This window comes from Mya arenaria, chromosome 1 (genome assembly GCF_026914265.1).
Source record: "Mya arenaria isolate MELC-2E11 chromosome 1, ASM2691426v1".
NCBI lineage: Eukaryota > Metazoa > Mollusca > Bivalvia > Myida > Myidae > Mya > Mya arenaria.
Window position 1 is genome coordinate 44,563,060 of NC_069122.1, and position 21,545 is coordinate 44,584,604.

The 21,545-nt window shown below is 34.0% G+C and overlaps 1 protein-coding gene and 1 long non-coding RNA gene across 4 annotated transcripts; one reads left to right on the forward strand and one right to left on the reverse strand.

The window, feature by feature from the left end:
• Positions 1-646: 646 nt before the first annotated feature.
• On the reverse strand, positions 647-9,492 carry LOC128235996 (interferon alpha-inducible protein 27-like protein 2B). 3 transcript variants are annotated; one of them, XM_052950788.1, is made up of 6 exons: positions 9,352-9,492; positions 7,655-7,735; positions 6,266-6,346; positions 3,209-3,422; positions 2,470-2,595; positions 647-1,345 (listed from the first exon to the last, which is right to left on the reverse strand). In XM_052950788.1, the coding sequence occupies exons 2-6, from the start codon at positions 7,715-7,717 to the stop codon at positions 1,257-1,259; spliced, it is 573 nt and encodes a 190-aa protein (XP_052806748.1). In that variant the 5' UTR covers positions 7,718-7,735; positions 9,352-9,492; the 3' UTR covers positions 647-1,256. The 3 variants fall into 3 exon arrangements, with proteins under 3 accessions (XP_052806748.1, XP_052806741.1, XP_052806756.1); XM_052950781.1 differs by lacking the exon at positions 9,352-9,492 and adding an exon at positions 9,187-9,248; XM_052950796.1 differs by lacking the exons at positions 6,266-6,346; positions 9,352-9,492 and adding an exon at positions 9,187-9,248.
• Positions 9,493-20,769: 11,277 nt separating this feature from the next.
• Positions 20,770-21,545, forward strand: LOC128229358 (uncharacterized). Its single transcript, XR_008260083.1, has 3 exons — positions 20,770-20,856; positions 21,081-21,212; positions 21,391-21,545. It is a non-coding gene; the product is annotated as an uncharacterized LOC128229358 (long non-coding RNA).

Consider the following 21,545-nt stretch of genomic DNA (forward strand, 5'->3'; position numbering starts at 1 on the left):
ACTCAAATACTTCATCGTGTACCTTCATTAACAAAGTGTGGTCGAATCAGAAACACTTATGCATGTCAAAACATTTGGTTTTTGTGTTCGAAATATACACACGTTGAGGAAATTGCAATGTTATTTTGCATATAACACACTCATTATCATCAATCAAAACAATGTAATGTTTCCTGGACTAAAACATTGTTCAATGGGACGTTAGTGCGTGGCGATACTGACCGTGCGGAATTTGTTAAGCGCACGCGGAAATGAAATTGCTTTCAATTAATATCTAAAATATACTTGTTTAAATGGTTAATATCAAATTACAAAAAGGCCATGACATGTTAACATTGACAAGGTGAGACACTCAGCCGTGTTTGTTTAAAAACGAAATCAGTGCCGTTTTGTAAGCAAATACTGAAAAGCTTGAGATAATTAGTAAATAATACATTGAAGGGTTTCATTTATCATTTCAAGGAGCACATTTAATCTAGTTCAATCTTCTAAGACTGCCTTTCACTTATATGAAATGCTGGTGAAGCTTAATTGAATCGAGGGTTTCAAACACGCTTGTTTAAGGAAACACAGATATGTGCGATTCATTGGGAATCTATCAAATTGGTTAAGGTTAAACGATCAACACATTCCGGTTTTGGTGAACATATTTTATTCAAATTAGACAAAGTCAATGCAAAAGGAATATTTATCAATATTTATGCGAAAAGCTACAGAAACAAGTTCAGAAGCAAAAAGTTTAAACATAAACCCGGTTTAATGGCAGTGGGTAAACGCCAAAGACATAGCACATAAACCTTAAGTATTAGTACATCTTTCTTAAAATGTTGCTAAATCTAATATTTCCATCACTCAATTAATTATTATGATTTCGCATACATCTACTCCTAATTCTTTAAGGGGAATTAATGACTGCTGATCTGTATCTAGCAGAAAGCACATGTTTTTCTTGAATTAAGGAAGGTCATATAATTTTCTGAACTTTGTACGCTACAATTCTAGACAACGTCTCAACTGATGACAGTTGTATATTTTGTATTTATTCCATAGTGATTTTTTAAACTTTTCCCAGTAAAAAGCTGGTTTGAAATTTCTAAAAAATCAAAACAAAAATCGCGATAAAGTAGAAGATATAGCCAACAGGACATGTCATACTGTTCCAGAACGTACTTTTCTGTTTGACACAAGAATCAAATGCACAATAAAAAATATACACACACACAATACGTCAAATACAAGTCAATGACATTGACAATCTATAACTCGTCACTTCCCTGCTCTTCCTCATTTTCTGATTCCTCGTTTTCCTCTGTTTCACTATTATTCCCATTGTTGTTGTTGTTATCTAAAAGGAAAAGAATGATGACTGATTACAAACGTTTTGACCCTGCAGTTAACTGATATCTGTTTCTTTTTTCTAAAGTCGGTGTTATAAATTTATGTCTTAATTTAGTTCTCACATATACTTTATACTCCATATCATAATTGAGTTGGTGATCTAGCTATCCATAATTTTGTTTTTGCTTTCACAGTGAACGTTATTTTAAGTTAATCTGGTGTATTGTAACTAATAATATAACGAGTTTGCATATACATTGGTATGTTCTTTTTATAACTAATTGCAATAATTTTGCCTTCCTAGAAAAAAACCTTATAAACACTACTAACCAATTAAAGTCATAGCTTTAATTAATTCCTTAACAGTGTTGGCTTCGAAAGATACAGTGATTGTTGTGTGAAATTAGATTACATCGTTGAAACCAAACGCATCTGATTGTACAATGTGTCATGTTTAAATGGGTTTTAAATATGTCGATAGTTGGTTACGAACCATTAACGGACATTGCAATGTAATGTGATATGACCCAGGGATCCGTTTTACTAAAGATTAGAATCTTAAGTGTTAAATGATCGTTACATGTGCGGATTGACCTTTAGTATCATAAATTAACACAACGTTGAGAAAGTAAAAACAATCAACATTTGGAATATGTGATAATAATATAGATTTTAGATTTAACAAATCAGAGGGCATTGACTGCCATTTCTCCCGCCGAAGAAAGAAAAGTAACAACTACGCCAAACGACAAAAATAAGTATGAACATTAACAAAGGGCATTAACTCAAACATTTTGCACACAGTGCTATCGTTCTGTTGCACTACACTTCTCCTCAATAACATACATTTGTATAAGATTTTTAAGTAAGTAAGACTTTTCGAGTTATACCCTGGACAAAAAGAATGAACAAGGGCAATAATTAAATTAAACCAAGAATGGTGGTTCTTGTGCAATGCACCTTTCCTCAAGGAGATACGAAACTGTATATGGGTTTGTTCTAGTATATGCAACAGACTTTTCTATAGTTCAGAAAAGACTGCCAAGACGGAGACGCACACACGTTTTACTTGTACACACGCCTACTTTGACCATATCCCCTTAGCCTTTCAGCGCAGAATAAAATATGTACTCCTTTTAAAGCGATTTATTCCTTCTTGTACAGCAGCTGTGGCTGTTCCAGTTGCCATCCCGATCCCCGTAAGTGTACTTCCGGCTATTCCAACCGCCCCTGCTGACTGGAATGCCGCAAAGAAACCTATGAAAATAAAACATTAGTTATAGGCCTTAATGACGATTATTTGACTAAATTCGTCTTGAATTTTCAACTGTTGCATTGAGCATTGTTTTTGACAATTATATTCAAAATTATTAAAGATTGTTCGTAAGCACAGTCCACATAACCATTTATTTTATTAAAGTACATAGCAGCATTCTTGAATATGTAAAATTTTCTAAATCTAATTGTATAAACCTCCCACTTTCTGCACTAGCCAGTGTTCTATCTACCGCTTCATCTAGTGGTTGAATTTTTTGCTGATTTATTGAAATAAATGCATTTAAATACTTGAGAAAAACTGCCTTCTTATTAGATACATTAAAATGATGTCCACTCAAAAATGAGAATGTTTATAGGCATAAAACGGAGATGAAAGTATATAATTAGCTGTATAGCACTATTCACACTGGATGGGATAACGGTCCATGATTCGTCAAAGTTTGACCAGATTCATACTATCTCATCAGAACTTTCATATAGAGCAGATATTTTCCAGTTGTTTTACCAAAGACTATCTACATAGTATTTATGAAAGTGTATGACTGGCAAACGAGGTCAACGTTTAAAATTATCATTTTATAAAAATACGTACTCCCGGCAGCTACACCAACGCCATTCGACATCGCAATTGCGGACATCCCTTTTGCTGCCAAGGATCCCGCTACGATGCCTCCAACACCAAATCCTGCAGCGGACAGAACAAGAGGGGCTGCAACAACCGAGGCTCCAGCGACTGCTAAGGGCAGGGCAGCTTTTTTAAACCACAACCATGCGTTACTGTTTGTTGGAGTGTTTGTTGGAGTGTTCTGGAAATACAATTTGTAAAGTGTAAACAATTATTAACTCATATTGACGTATCAGAAACTTGTCAATTCATCGTTCCATTAACCATGCCAAATTTGGATGACCTTTGTACCAAACTTCTTATGTCAGATGTTTAAAAGAAGTAAGCATGAGTAAGAAAAATTGAAGTATGGCAATATCTATCGATACAATAAAAGCTATGTACATACTTATTGAAAGCAGTATATATGCATAAGTCAATGTGACTACTATCATATAACCTAATTGACAAAAACACCTTATAATTATAATGTGCACTCTTTCTACTACAAACACTTGTTTTTTAAAGTCTTTTCTGTGTTTGTCAACATTCTTTGTCTCTTTTAATCCCAATCTTTCAAATGATATCAATTAATATGGGGTCAACAGGCTCCCCTCATCAAATGCAAATACATCAAATACATAAAACCCTTTCATTTGAAGTATATTATACGGTTCTAACTACAATCATTGTTGTCAATTGGCCAATAAAAAACAAATATATTTTTCATCTTATTGCGAAGGGAAGCTTTCCCCATTTGTGGAGGAAGATTTGTTTTTCATTTCAATGTTTTACAAAAGAAGTAGAGAACGAAGAACGGACGCAACCCGAGAAGTTCTTCTATTTGTTGTATACAACTGTCGCAGAAAGTGACGAATGCAGCCGATGGGCCATCGATTGCAATGGATTATGCAATAACTAACAGTCATGCCTTCAATTAGGAAGAGCTAAAAATACAAAGGCCATATGCCAGACACAATGATTGACGGGGGGGGGGGTGATAAAGTAAGAAGTATCAGGGAACTAGGTCTTGCATATGACGTATACAACTAGTTTTGTGTAACATTTACCATATGGAACTTATATACCAACACTACATGTCCAGCTATTGTAAACTCCCTCTGTACATAACAAAATAACAGCCAAGAAACTACAATCCAGACAAAAAACGGACTGGTGGTTCGCTTTCCATCTTCTCGGTCATAAAACTGTTTACATGTTAAGATGAAACAATTAGTTGTCGACCAATGTGAATCAAATTTGAATTAAAAGTTTTTGTCACTTCTCAACAATTTCAGGAAAATATTGTTTTGCAGCAGTGCAGTTGGTTGAGGTGTTGGCTAGTTTAATAAACCGATATCTATCATGATGCAAAGCAAAAGTGATACATATCATGCCTCTTACATGGATGAAGCAACGCCATTGGTTCAACATTATGTAACCCTTTGGGCTAATCTACTCAGTAAAAGCCTTGATGGGTGCGATAATTATTTCTTGATATATGGAAGAGAAACCTATAACAAGCAAAGAGTAATTTAGAACATTACACAGATAATAATTCACAAATACAAAATACAGAAGTACATAAATACACAATTACGAACGACATGATAAATAGAAATTAGGACAATTGAAAAGATAAAGACGCTGACCAGGACAGCTAAGATGTAATTTCTATAGTTTAGTCAAATTTATTAAGGAAATAACGAACTGTCTTTTACGATAAGCAAATGAAAAGGAACATGAAGAAGAAAAGGAAAGGGACAAAGGAATTAATAAAGTGTGCATATACCGTGAATACAACAAATCTGTTAGTAAAATGTGATCACTGCCATGACGGGATAAGTAGTATTCACACTGAAGCCAATCATACATAACGGAACATACACGCCTGGGAAATATTCACACTAGCTATGATTAAAAACATGGTTACGTTCTGGTCGCATTGACCCCATATTTTTCGTTATCACGCCTCAAACATAAATGACTCAACGCCATTGGTCCAGAACTGGTTACGCGGTGACCCCATATTTTTCCATATCGGGTCACCAATTTTATATCGTACCAAAATGGCGTCTTTTTTCCGATTCCAGTGAATAAAGGAAACATTTAAAAATGTAAACAGGTTGTCGACGTGATATATTCGTTACGGGGTGAGTAGGTTACACGATATGGGATAAACGGGACGCAGAAAATCCTGTATGGTTTTATTTGCCCAGTATATCCCCTATTGGTTCAAATACTTACCACGCATCATGTATTATTGGGACAATTATCCTTTAATCGTACAAAGATTACGTCTATTTTGTAATTATGATGAGTAAATGAAACACTTTCCATATAGTAGTTAAGTCTTAATCAAGGTGAACGTGAACGTCGACGCGATATATGCATACGGAAATATTTAATACGGGTCAAGTAGTTGAGCCGATATGGGACATACGGGGCAACGGTAACATATTCGTGTTTGTTTGTTTGTTTGTTTGCAAACACGAATGTATCGAAATACCCTTTTTCAGTATCTTGTTATATTGCAATACGTTTTTGTCAATCACCCATCCCTAGCAGTTGGTAGCCATTCTGAAACATTTTCAAAATCTTGTTGCATTTCAGTGAAGGTACGATACTCACCAAAACTTTTGTCTACCGGTATATGGAATATGAAAGTGAAACTTAAGAAAAGAATACTTAGTTTTAATTAGTCTACAAAAAATATGTTTTTTCTAGCTTTTAAATGTACCATAACTTAACTACTATTAAGCTTTATTTATTGATATCAATGAACGTATGCGTTATGTCTCTCGCCACTTTTGTAGCAGGTTTCTAGTGAATAGGTAAAACAGTCCCCGGCCTTTGACCACGGTTAAAGTTTCATGCTGAAGACAATGACGCTCACACTCCTTTAATTCTTTTAAAAGGGAAAATAGGTATTTCCCTGCAGTTTTAAAAATAAAATAAACAATTAAAGGAGTGTGAGCGTCATTGTCTTCAGCATGAAACTTTAACCGTGGTCAAAGGCCGGGGACTGTTTTAATTTAAACTTACACGATCTGGTGGTGTTGGGGGATTTTCAGGAGCTGGCATTATGGCTGGTGTATGCAGCTCCATTGTTTGAACTGTGCCAGTCTACAACATAAACAGTACAGTTTTAAATGTGCCTACCGTATAATGTAACTATTAAGTGGAAAAGGGTACTTTCGAGGATTTCTTATCCTTTACACAACAATATATAAATTTTTTCAAAGAGTATGGGCTGCTAATGATTTTCTTTACCTATATTTTTCCGCGCACTTTAAAACTGGTTAGTTACGCAAAATTGTATAAATTTGATATGTGAATAAAGGAATAGAAAACAATGATAACTGGTTTTGTGTTCATTTAATGTTGAATATTCTTTGTAAGTGAGTGGAGTTGTCACAGTATGTGACGAATGCCCCCCGAATGTGACATTGACATATGAACAAGGTCAGTACATGAAAAGTTTATCTTGCCTTTATGTGTCAAATACATATGTCAACTTATTTTAAATTGCCCCTGAACATAAAAAATACAACCCATATTTAGCATTCCATTGTGAATAAACATTTAAGTGTATCTTTGACCTTAGAGGTAGGGACATGGGTCTTGCACGTGACACGTCGTCTTGGTATGTCAAACACATGTGGCAAGTTATTTTAAAATATGGTCATACAAGAAGAAGTTACAGCCCGGACACGACACCCTACACTCTATGTCCTTATATGCAGCATTCCATTGTAAATAGACCCTTTCCATTGTGAACAGACACATATTTAATACGGGTCAAGTAGTTGAGCCGATATGGGACATACGAGGCAACGGAAACATATTCGTGTTTGTTTGTTTGTTTTTTTGCAAACACGAATGTATCGAAATACCCTTTTTCAGTATCTTGTTATATTGCAATACGTTTTTGTCAATCACCCATCCCTAGCAGTTGGTAGCCATTCTGAAACATTTTCAAAATCTTGTTGCATTTCAGTGAAGGTACGATACTCACCAACACTTTTGTCTAGCGTTCTATGGAATATGAAAGTGAAACTTTAGAAAAGAATACTTAGTTTTAATTAGTCTACAAAAAAGTATGTTTTTTCTAGCTTTTAAATGTACCATAACTTAACTACTATTAAAGCTTTATTTATTGATATCAATGAACGTATGCGTTATGTCTCTCGCCACATTTGTAGCAGGTTTCTAGTGAATAGGTAAAACAGTCCCCGGCCTTTGACCACGGTTAAAGTTTCATGCTGAAGACAATGACGCTCACACTCCTTTAATTCTTTTAAAAGGGAAAATAGGTATTTCCCTGCAGTTTTAAAAATAAAATAAACAATTAAAGGAGTGTGAGCGTCATTGTCTTCAGCATGAAACTTTAACCGTGGTCAAAGGCCGGGGACTGTTTTAATTTAAACTTACACGATCTGGTGGTGTTGGGGGATTTTCAGGAGCTGGTATTATGGCTGGTGTATGCAGCTCCATTGTTTGAACTGTGCCAGTCTACAACATAAACAGTACAGTTTTAAATGTGCCTACCGTATAATGTAACTATTAAGTGGGAAAGGGTACTTTCGAGGATTTCTTATCCTTTACACAACAATATATGAATTATTTCAAAGAGTATGGGCTGCTAATGTTTTTTCTTTACCCATTTTTTTCCGGGCACTTTAACACTGGTTAGTTACGCAAAATTGTATAAATTTGATATGTGAATAAAGGAATAGAAAACAATGATAACTGATTTTGTGTTCATTTAATGTTGAATATTCTTTGTAAGTGAGTGGAGTTGTCACAGTATGTGACGAATGCCCACCGAATGTGACATTGACATATGAACAAGGTCAGTACATGAAAAGTTGATCTTGCCTTTATGTGTCAAATACATATGTCAACTTATTTTTAATTGCCCCTGAACATAAAAAATACAACCCTTATTTAGCATTCCATTGTGAATAAACATTTAAGTGTATCTTTGACCTTAGAGGTAGGGACATGGGTCTTGCATGTGACACGTCGCCTTGGTATGTCAAACACATGTGGCAAGTTATTTTAAAATCTGTCCATACAAGAAGAAGTTACAGCCCGGACACGACACCCTATACTCTATGTCCTTATATGCAGCATTCCATTGCAAATAGACCCTTTCCATTGTGAACAGACACCTAAGTGTGACCTTGACTTTAGTGGTAGGGACACGGGTCTTGCACGCGACACGTCGTCTTGGTATGTCAAACACATGTGGCAAGTCATTTTAAAATAGGTACATACAGGAGAAAGTTACAGCCCGGACACGACAACCTATACTCTATGTCCTTATATGCGGCATTCTATTGTGAATAAACACCAAGTGTGACCTTTACCTTAGAGGTAGGGACACGGGTCTTGCACGCGACACGTCGTCTTGGTATGTCAAACACATGTGGCAAGTCATTTTAAAATATGTCAATACAGGAGAAAGTTACAGCCCGGACACGACAACCTATACTCTATGTCCTTATATGCGGCATTCCATTGTGAATAAACACCAAGTGTGACCTTTACCTTAGAGGTAGGGACACGGGTCTTGCACGCGACACGTTGTCTTGGTATGTCAAACACATGTGGCAAGTTATTTCAAAATATGTCAATACAGGAGAAAGTTACAGCCCGGACACGACAACCTACAGTCTATGTCCTTATATGCAGCATTCCATTGTGAATAAACACCTAAGTTTGATCTCGACCTTAAAGGTAGGGACACTGGTCTTGCACGCGAGACGTCGTCTTGGTATGTCAAACACATGTGGCAAGTTATTTTAAAATATGTCCATACAAAAGAAAGTAACTGCCCGCAAACGATTTTTTTAGCCGGACACACGGACGGACGGTGCGATTTTAATATGCCCACCTTCGGGGTAATAAAAATGACTTTGAAAAGAAGCCATTTATTGCCGATAATAACCGTAAATTACCCAAAAATGAGCCACTTTTGATGTATCAACAATCATTGTACTTCAGCCGGTGTAATAGCATCAACGTGGAACGACCTTCACTGCAGTATTTATCTAAGTGTGGCATTGACGATTAATAGATAACAGTTTTATAAATGATATTTATGGAATGAACGATAAACTTACCTTTATGTATCTTGTTTTTATTTAAATAACTAAAGCGCAATTCGCATTTTCCAAAAATAGTAGATAGCACGTTTTCTGAAAATGAGCTTCTTCTGTTAGCTTGTTTATCAATGTAAGGTATTACGTAAAAACACTATTTATAGAGGCACATGATTACGCAGATAACAGAGAGGAAAACGCAGATAATATAGCCTTAGCATGGCGCTATCTTACAACAATAACAATCAAAGTGCTGAAAGCACTGATGGACTAGGGCTTCATTCGGAGATGTTGACAAGCATGTTCTAAGCATTGAAAAAATCAGTTCATATCACAAGGGGGTCACTGTTTAATGGGCTAGCTTAAACTTTAAACTAACACTGCTTGCAAGCTGCAAAGGAAATTTGAAAAATCTAGTTAAGTGTGTGCAGAGTGAGAGGGGGGGGGGGGGGGGGCTAAAGCGCTAAATCAGATAAAGTCATAGTTCTTTTGAATTTCTCAAAGTCGTTAAATTAAACTTGTACAAACTAATTTACATGGTTGGCACACATACTTCTTTAATTTGATCAAATCCCTTTATATCAAAGGACTGTTATTTGCAGTTCCAGAGAAGATTTTCAATGATGTAATTATATACTATATAGAAAACCTGTCACCTCTTTTTCGGGGGAGCTTTAAACCATAGGGCCATACTTTGAACAATCTTTGTAAAAGACATCTACATTGTACACTTATGTCAGACTGCATACACAGTGCCATTAGGAAGTAGTTTTTATATAAAAAGTGAAGAATAATTTTGTCCCTCTTAAGTTGTGCTTGGTATTCAATTCATATAACATGTTACCATGATAACTTAGTGCTGTGGATAAATATTAGGCATTGCCTTCTGTCTAATGCTATTCATATAACTGCTGCAGACTTTGTACATAGCAAAGCAAGTTGAGTAGACTAAGATGAGATGAATATCGTTTTTAAAGTATAAAATATTGAAATGTCTTTTAAATACTTTGACCATCAAATGTCATAACATGGTGTCAGCAGTTCATCACACTGCTAGTGAGAATGGAATACAAAACATAATTTTATTCTTTATTTTATACCCATCATCAATCCACATGCAATACATATCACAAAATACTTTAACCCATATTCCGCTCCAGTGTAATACGGCCATATACCACTCTTGTGACGTCACGTCATAACAAGTATGTTGCACAATATTAAATAGACGTCATTAAGCCAATGAGTGTATCCTTAAAATGAAATTTATCATGCAAAGATGTGGTTTCTAAGTGATCTAATCAGTAATGTATAATATAATAAAAAGGTTATTAGTACTGCGTTTTAATCCGGATATGGCGGAATGTCATATTTGATTCTGGTAGTTTTTTGTAGATTTTGATTTTACTCGGCTTGTGCCTTGTGAAATCCGAACCTGCAAAAATCTACTTGAGTCGAATACAACCTCCTGGATCAAAACGCAGTACTTATAACCCTATTATGTACAAAACATGTTACCCCGTGGGCAGAGCATCTTTAACCCACAGGGCCATTGTAACTTTGAACAATCATTGTAAAAGACAACTACATACATGTACAAGATGCTTAAGGAAGTAGTTTGGAAAAATTCAGAATTATTTTCTCCTTCTTAATTTGTATGCATTAGATAACTCAATAAATGCAGCAGTTGGCCATTCTTGTATTGTCCTCTGTCACTGTCCTGATAGCTCCCTATCTCAATAGATGCAAAAGGTTGTAGGTTCATGATTTTCCTGGTCCAATATGTCATACAGAAAGAAGATGTTGGATGTAGAATCAAGAAGCTTTCTTTTCAGGCACTCCAAATTGAATAGTACTGTAACATTTGGAGTGCCAAGAATTTGTTGGATTCCTAAGCAACAGGTATCAGGTGTTGCAGTAAATTTGGCAAATACTTTTCACCCGTCCTTGTAAATCTAAAAAAGCTTTCATTTTGCAAAAGTAGTTCATATAACTATATTAAGGTTGCTAAATCAGAGTTTGAATAATTCTGAAAACTAGATGTGCCTTTAATTGCAGCAATTTAAACTCCAACTCATAATGTCAATTAAGCTGGTTATGCAATACTGCAGTTCCTTGGTGTGGGGATTGCTTTATTTACCTGAATACAAACAGTTCTTGCGTTGGAAAGTACAATGTATTAACATATTTTCTTGCCCTGACTCCATCCAAGCCTTAAATCTTAGATCAACATGTACTTGTGACTATGTTTAATATCAATGAGAACTATAAATTATGTTCAATTTAGTGCCACTTATGATATTTAATTCCTCATACTAAAACACTAACATATTCTTTAAAACCAATATCCTATGTTATGATAAAACCATTGCCAAGTTGGTAATTTGAAAAGACAAGAAATTATATCTGGTCAGAGTTTGACATAGTCTTTCTAGACAGCTGGACTTGTTTTGCAGTTACTTTGAAAAAAAAACTCATAATACCAAAAGGGGTTTTAAAGACTTACGAGATCATTCTCACATCACCTATACCAATAGTTCTTATCAACAAACTTATTATAAGTCAACATAATAATTAATGTTTTACATAAATATTGCAATGAATAAAACATATTGCAATAAGTGCCTATAACATAGCAATCAAGTATGATCACTATAGGCCTAAACATGAGATTTCAACATTTTCCTGATAAACAATAAATAATTTTACTTCACAATCTTTTTCAATAATTCACATATTTCATGGCTTTCATCATTCAAACTAACATTTCGCTTGTTATTTCAATATTCAATGATTGTGTAAACATTCATAAATGATGGTTAAAATTAACATTCATGCTAATCATGCCTACTAAAAGCACCTGACTGACCAATCAGTATCCAATTTTGGCAGGGCTTATTGGTGGTTCACTGAAATCAACCATGACCTCCCACAATCTGCACTGATCAACAGTAGTTAATGAATTGTTTCAATTGTTCTTATTTTCATAAACTTAGAAAACAACTGCAGTGAATAAAATTTATTCCTCATCACTGAGAGAAAGTTTGAAAAATGAATGAAGCCGAGTTACATCTAGTAGGATATCAAATTCTACAAATGTATTCATCATTTTATATAACCCTATTTAGTAAATGTTAAATTTTTGAAAGTCTAAAAAAGTTTTTTTTATATCAAAGAACATTTGTGTGTATAATTTTGATGATATTTTGTGATTCATTCAATTTCATTCTTGTTTCATTTAGTGTTCAATCCCAAGCTTTCTTGTTCACATTTAAGTGCAAGAAAAGTCACTTAATTATGATCTGAATAAATTCATTATAATGTAAGGTCACATAAAGAATATATTGTGCCTTTTAAAAATAACATTTTTTCATCTGTTTTAAATTATGTCAAATGTAGTGCATTGAAATTTTATTATGTGTTTAAAGCTGCACTCTCATTTTGACAACTTTTTTATTTTTTTGCCTTGGAACGAGCCAATTTTTGCGAAAACCCATGGAAACCAGTTATATAAGACTGCTGACCAAAATTTAGATGGCAGATTTTTATATTAAAGTTACAAAATTGATGTTTTAAGCATTATTCTTAAACTGTTAGTAACGGTTTAAGCCATAAAACATTAATTTTCGAACGGAAATATGACAAATTACGAGCTAATTGTTTGTCAGCAATCTGATATCATTGGTTCAAAGATGTTTACGCAAAAATTTGCTCTTTCCAAGACAAAGTTGTAAAAAAGACAAGTTGTAAAAACGGTAAATCTTTGAGAGTGTAGCTTTAAACTATGACAGGAATAATTCAAGGGAATGATTTTTTGTGAATTCTAGCATTAAAATGGTCTGAATCGCATGAAAATTTATAAATTATGTAAGGTATTCTCACAATGGTCACACTTTTTGAACTTTGTGCTGTCTTCTTTTTGTTTGTCTCAAATTATTACAGCATTGGTTTCACTTTTTGTTTATAAAAGGGACTGTACACCAGATTGGCACCAAAAAAGTTTTTTTCCTGTAAAGAATCTAAGGACACTTTTTTAATAAAATATTTTACTCTTTGATATCGTTATTGTAAATAAAATACCAAAATATCTCCACAATATTCGGCACTGCATTGTTAAATAAAACTCAAAAGTTACACTTGTAAATAATTTAACCAAATACCTTTCCCTCAAATATTTCACAAAGTTCTATTGATCTATCAACAACAATGCATCACCATACTGTATCTCTGATGTTTGATTTTCATTCTTGGCTAGAAAATAAAAAGTGAGCACAAAGCGTCTTCAGAAAAAGAACTTGTAAAGTATGCACCAGTCAATTGTAACCAGCCCCCCCCCCCCCCGACTTTCCGTCCAGCCAATCCCCGGTAAAACCCCTGCCCTGCGAGAACGAACTGGTGGTAAAATCCCGTGAATAACCCCGCACCCCGCGGATCTAAGGTAAGAGCAATTCCCTGATATATTTTGAGGGAAGACAAAACCACCGCAATCACCCGGCATTGCGAGGACACTAGTTCTGGCTTCCATAATTTTAATGTTGATACTTATTTTTTTGATGTTCACAACACGTCCAAAAAGGTAATATATAATGTGTTTGGTAAAGTTCTTTAGCTAGGAGAATACCTGTAAGGTAAAAACACAGCCCTTTTCCCTGGTATATCCCGGAGGGAGGCGTGGTAACAATTGACTGGTGCATTATAAGAGAGAAAATCAAAATTGAGCATGCAAGATTGTTTTATCAATGCCCGACAATGGCGATGGTTTATCACAATGTCATGTACTTACACTGAGAGTGACTCCAAGACTTTTCTATGCACATAGGTAAACAATCATCCTATTCACAGATGCTGTGCACATATTCATACATTTGGCTTTATTTAGAATGAAACTTTATAAATAAGTATGCACATATTTGATATTTTTATCTCCATTTTGCAAAATTGAAATCACATGATTTTTTCAAACGAACTTGTATTGCTTGAAAATTTACGTGTCAAATTAAAAATGCTACGCACGGTAAGATGAAAATAAATCCATTTGATAGTGGTAATCATTCAATGGGGGCTTTATTGGTAAATTTCCTCAATAAATCACTATGAAATTCACATCATCAGCATCCGGAAGTAGTGATAACATACATGTCTGAATCATTCGGCCGCTCTAGTCAGAGTAAATTTTGAGGTCAAAAGTAGACTGGTACCCTGAGTTACTTTTCCTCAAAAATATAAAGTTATACAGTTACGCGGCATAATTATGTTTTTTAAGTTAACATTAATAGTATTTGAACAATAAATACCAAATATCATGTTGTATTTAAAAAAGTGCTAAGTGCCATGTGATGATTAGTTAAAACAAACTTTGTATCAAAAAGAAAATATCACGGAAACATACAAATTACTGTATGTCGAAAAAAAAGAACATGGACCGACTCCGGAATACCAACATTGTATACAAAGGATAACAATATTTATTTAAACCAACTTTCCTAGTTTTTTTCTACTTAGACCGCACGCTTTATTCGCTTTACGTATGGATTCACAAGACATTTCGAATGCGCGACGGGCACCGCGGTTAGCTGATACTGGTTTCTTTTCGGATAAAAGAGAAAGAGGGTACCAGTCTATCAATACAGAGCACTGAACGGAAAAATTTCGCTGCGTACTTTTCCAATATGTTCATATTCTTATTGCATATAATCTGACTGTATGCAAGAACATTCATGTAGTTAACCCGATTAACTCACTCGCTACGTATGAATTTCTTGTGCTTCATTAAAAGAACATACAGTTAGCTTGAATTGTTAGGAGAACTATTTTTATTGGATGTTTTTATTGTAATCAGTTCCGGTACTACTTTGATTATTCAAATTCGCTAACGGCAATCCAATCAAAATACAGCGTATGAATACATTACGTCAGTGAACCCCCAGATGCGGCTTAAGATTGCAGATAGCGCGTTTACGGTTATGAACTAGGCCACAAGGTCATGATAAAGCGCAGATAACATACAAAAAGTGAAATAAGAGGGATTTTCTTGATCATGTTGTGAAAGTTGTCCTCAAAATTTACTCAGATTAAAAAAAAGAAAACAGAATACGTGTTTTATAAACATAGGAGTTAATCGGATTTACTTTATTTATTTTATAATGAGGTAATTAAACCCTTCACAAACTGTTTGAGTAAAGGATACTCAATTTACGAAATTTATCATGTCATATTGTGATAATTAAGTAATCTAGATGGTTATGTTTATTACAAACAATTTCCTGGGTTTTACCAGAGTAAAAATGATAAGTTGGAACTTTAAGTCATTTTAACAATTATACGATTGCACAACGTTGTTTTATTCCTATGTGGTTGTATTCTCATAACACACAAAGATATTGTAACAAAAAGAGTAATAGTACAGGAAGCAAAAAAATGCAGTTTTAATAAGAGGTTCAAGATGTTCCTATATTCGGATCATATTGTATCTTGGTCATTCAGTGTAGGTCATGACTCTATCTAGCTCAACACCGAACCCAACTTTAAAATATGGGAATGGGTTACAGACTGTTCAGTGGCCGCATACTTTACATCTCATCAACCGCAAACTTCATGAAAAACTTACACTTGTGGGGAAGAAAACAGAACGTTCAGCTGATATGTTATTAAAGAAACGAACAATACATATCAAGGTATGTGTCAAACAGTTTGAATGACACCGTAATTTAAAAGGAAGTGTGTTGCTATTAAATGCATTCCATTATTGACAGTGAGCCTATGTGTTGTTCTGACCATATCATAGACATTTTGCAACTTAAACGAAGTATAATTGAAATCATACGTTGACTTCCTATATGCTATAAGGCGTCATACGAATACCTTGGTAACATTCTCAAGCAACAATGTTATGGCCGAATCAAAAACGAAAACTGGGCCAATAACTTTAGACATATTTTGTAACAATTGTGTTGAGATTATTCTCAACGGGTAAAACAGAGCAGTTTTTGCGACGAGTTTCAACTGCTTATAATGGACGTTGGATTTAATGATTCGATACACCAATTTATCTTCCGTTGAATTAAACCAGCCCGATTGCGATTATGTCCCCGATAATGACATCAATCCAGCAATTCATTACTTATATACACCAAGAGTTCATTATTAAATTCAGGAATTTTGAAAACAATACTTTATTTCATTTAAGACCTTAATCCTTACTTACCCATCAATTTTGTAAATAGAACGACCCGACTGTAACCGGAAACATTTTATCAAATGAGGTCACAGGGAAAAAAACACTTGAAATCATTTCAAACGTAAAATTGTAACATTTATGACAACAATACATTTAACATATCATAAATTAACACTTTCTCAAATGTTGATTGATACTTTACGAAACCTGCTGACACAATACAAACAATAACAAGACCAACTTTTTTTATGTAAATTATAATGCGATGAATAACCGCAATTGCCGAAAGTCAGTTCATTTCAGGAATGGAAGTTGAGGTGTTAATAAAGCCTTTTTCAAATGTTAAAACTTTTGACTTATTTATACAACATTAGCACATAAAAATACAAATGAATCTGGAATATAAAACAATGCAAATTTTGTATTGTTCTAAATTGTATTTGTCTCTTTTAAAACAAATACAAATATAACGAATTATAATTAGAAATGCTCTCACAAGCCCCACAAAAAGGGGTGACACAGGTTCAAAATGTCAGTAATTCAAGGGCCCAACACTGCTCTTACTTGAAACATCTGCAATCAAACCTCAGGTGCACAACCAGCATGTCTTCAATATGACATTTTCACCACTCTTGATGGGTTTCAAAGCTCTCAGATTTTCGCCATTCCCTGGATCTGTTGGAACACTGTAATTCTCTGTGATGAAATCTGGAATAAAATATAAAATGCAAGCAAACATGGAAACAAACACTTACTAGACTGGAGAGAGAGTGTGGGGGGGGGGGGGGGTATACGGTTTGACTGACTGCATACATATACATACAAAGAAGGGACACATTTATGTAAGGTATAATATTTATATAATAACTCTATGTATGAGTAAGTTTAATATTTACTAAGTTAAAATGCTAAAACACTGAACTATTTTATAATAAGGTTGAGCTGACAATAGGATCCAGGACAGGCTTCAGATAGTACTTTACATTCAACTGGCCTCCTTACAGCTGAAGCGAATTATATTTATATAACCTTTCTCAAATGAACAAGGGGCATAACTTGAAACTTTACTTATATAACATCAACTTTTTAAAGCTTCCTCAAGCATGTCTTGGACATCAAAAATCAGTTAAAAAAAGCAATTACCATTTTCAGATGTCTGACCAAGTAAACAATTTTTAATTCATGATATTAAGATTTTACAAACTTATTTTCACAAACCTCTGTAGGTCGCAATACAGGAAACTCTTCTTTTTTGTAAACCTCTTAAGATTCTTGACTGTTTTTATTTCACCTTGGCTGGTTGGCAGTGGAAGCTTGACAGGTCTTAAAAAAGTATAAATACATGCACAAAAATTAAAAACACAACAATCCATAGCCTTAATTATCTTTAAATAAAAACAAATGTAGTGCTCAGCATTTTATATTTCCATTAATTCTAAGTTTATGTCACTCACAGTTTCTTAAAAAGTCAATCAATACAATATACCAAGTATGATTTGATAAATAATTTACAGTTTAATTCATTCTAGATACATTTACATATATTCTAAAGATTGAATGGACAAAGCTAATACAATGACTCACTGTCTAAAATGTACATGTATCTTTTAACTTACCAATGAAAAAATTCACTGTAAATTCTAATATAACTCCTTTTCACAGCTACAGAATGTAGGCTTGCATGTCAACATTAGAATACTTGATATTCCAATGTAAATAAAAGCACAACCTTAGTAATCTAGTCACTTTTACATCACAAAACATGAGCTTTTTTCAAAAGTTTGAATTGAGAGGAAGTCAGTTGATTTTGGCGCACACAGTTAATCTTTAAACTTCTTGCCTTGACCTCTTACTGGTCAGTTTTCTCAGTAATTAGATAAGAGACAGCTGGTATTCATCACAACAAGGTATCCTGTGTTTATTCTAGAGATGCCCAGAGTTGAGAAAAACTTGTTGTATATTTGCACCAATGAAACATTATTAGTCCTCATTGAATTATAATTATGATTGAAAATATTGAACATAATAAAACTACATTTACACCATGTAAGTTATTCAAAAATCTGAAACCAAATAAATCATATTTATTCTTACAGTATAAACTAGTTTGACATATTCTATAAAACATTTTGATAGCATAAATAGTGTTTTTCAGGAAAGGAATTTTCTTTAATTTTGGTGGGAAAATGATTTCATAAAAATGTTTAAATGAAATCAAATAATTATCATTTACCTGGTTTCAAATTAAAGCAATAAATTGAAAAGAATAAAACTATACAATTTAAAAAAATTGTCAATTTCAGACTGTTGAATCTTTATAGAAATTATTAGTCTTCAATGTTATGATTTCATTCTAAATAATTTAAAATTCCAGCTGTTATGATTGGCTTGAGAAGACCAAGTGCACAATTTTGCTCCACAAAAATGTTCAGTAAAATATGCCTAGATCTAGCTTTAAAACGAATCTCGTGAAATCTTCACAAAAAAAAGCTAAGTCCAAATTTTGTAGAAAAATGACTAAGTTCTTTTTCCAGAGAATAGCAGGCAGAAAATATTCTAAGTCCCAACTTTCCATACTGTTTCCACAGGTTTCCAGGGTATTAGCGGAAAATATAAACAATGTCCAGAAGTTTTCCACACTGTTTTCCAGAAGTGGCTCTGGACAATTTTTGGAAATCTGCGGAAATCACTGGAAATTCCATGGAAAACCATATTTTTCCATGGAAGTTCCGCTATGTACCTACACTTTCCAGTGCTTTTCCAGACCCACTCTGGAATATATACAGACGGGTAAGACAGAGAAAATAATTCTTAATTTTTCCAAACTTCTTCCTTAAGCATCTTGTATGTAGTTGTCTTTTACAATGATTGTTCAAAGTTACAATGGGCCTGTGGGTTAAAGATGCTCTGTCCACGGGGTAACAGGTTTTGTACATAATAGGGTTATAACTTATAAGTACTGCGTTTTGATCCAGGAGGTTGTATTCGACTCAAGTAGGTTTTTGCAGATTTGGATTTCACAAGGCACAAGCCGAGTAAAATCAAAATCTACAAAAACCACCAGAATCAAATATGACATTCGCCATATCCGGATCAAAACGCAATACTAATAACCCTTTTATTTTATACATTAGTGATTAGATCACTTAGAAGCCACATCTTTGCATAATGAATTTCATTTTAAGGATGCACTCATTGGTTTAATGACGTCAATTTAATATTGCGCAACATACTTGTTATGACGGGACGTCACAAGAGTGGTTTATGGCCGTATTGCACTGGAGCGGAATATATGTTAAAGTATTTTGTGATATGTATTGCATGTGGATTAATGATGGGTATATGATAAAGAATAAAATTATGTTTGGTATTCCATTCTCACTAGCAGTGTGATCAACTGCTGACACCATGTTATGAATTTTGATGGTCAAAGTATTTAAAAGACATTTCAATATTTCATACTTTAAAAACGATATTCATCTCATCTTAGTCTACTCAACTTGCTGTGCTATGTACAAAAGTCTGCAGCAGTAATATGAATAGCATTAGACAGAAGGCAATGCCTAATATTTATCAACAGCACTAAGTTATCATGGTAACATGTTATATGAATTGAATACCAAGCACAAATTAAGAGGGAGAAAATAATTCTTCACTTTTTAAATAAAAACTACTTCCTAATACTAATAGCATTGTGTATGCAGTCTGACATAGGTGTACAATGTAGATGTATTTTACAAAGATTGTTCAAAGTATGGCCCTATGGTTTAAAGCTCCCCTGAAAAAGAGGTGACAGGTTTTCTATATAGTATATAATTACATCATTGAAAAGCTTCTCTGAAACTGCAAATAACAGACCTTTGATATAAAAGGATTTGATCAAATTAAAGAAGAATGTGTGCCAACCACGTAAATTAATTTGTACAAGGCTGAAAACAGAGAAGCGCTCACATTTGCTCTGCGGCACATTGACAACTGTGTTGGGCGGAATAAAAACAATGCAGTCATTGAGTATGATTGACAAAATTAGTGTACATCACTTATGCACTGCACATTGACACATGAGAACATTAGAATAACAAAACAATGTAACATTTATTATTTTTTCAATACAAGTAATCAGAAATCTCAAAATATTCATAGTCTTATAAAAAATAGTTCTGGCTTAAATTTGTTCTCTTACTTCTCTAAATGTCATGGATTGAAGGCAATCAGTTCAATAAACTGTATGTAATTCTTTGTTAAAGGGTCTGATGTATTCTGAAGGGGCTACAAAGAGAAATAGCATTTACTGAAATGGGAGCGGGTGACATAAAGTTATGTCCTGTCTGAGATTTGGTCTGTGGAAGGTAAGTTATAAGAATGTTGTTGTTGTTTTTGTTTGTTTTTTTAATTTTGGTGCTTTAAATGATGATTTAAAGCCATATTAAAGGATTTTGTATATACAACTATTAGAGTTTGGTACTTTATTTAAACACTGAAGTTGGTTATAATACCTTATTATGTAAAAGAAAGGTTGTGTTTAAACAATAGGTATAATATCATAATATAAACAACATGTTTATTTATTTAGACCAAATGGAGGCAGCACACATCCTTTGTGGATTGATGACCTTGGCAAACTGATTAAATTCTTTGACTGGTTGGGGTACACCAAGATACCCCTGAAGTCCATTCCAAACTTGAGGAAATATCACCACTTCAGGTATAACAAAAGTATTATAGACAGTATCACTGCCTGTGTATGCAATTCTAAGAACAGAAGTCAAAAAGAATTTTATACATTATTTCAATTTTATTCAGATGTGAATTTTGATGATCAAGTCCATTTGCATAATTTATTCCAAGCACTAAGTATTGTACATATGAACATTATTTTGCAGAACTTCAGCTGACAACCCAGTGAGTGAATTCATGAGAGAGCATGCCAAGGACAGTGAGATTGATGTTAAAATTGACAACCCCACAACAATGGCTTTTCCATGGAGAGTACCCCGAACGCATCCAACTAAAAGGACTTGATGCAAAAAGGCTCTGA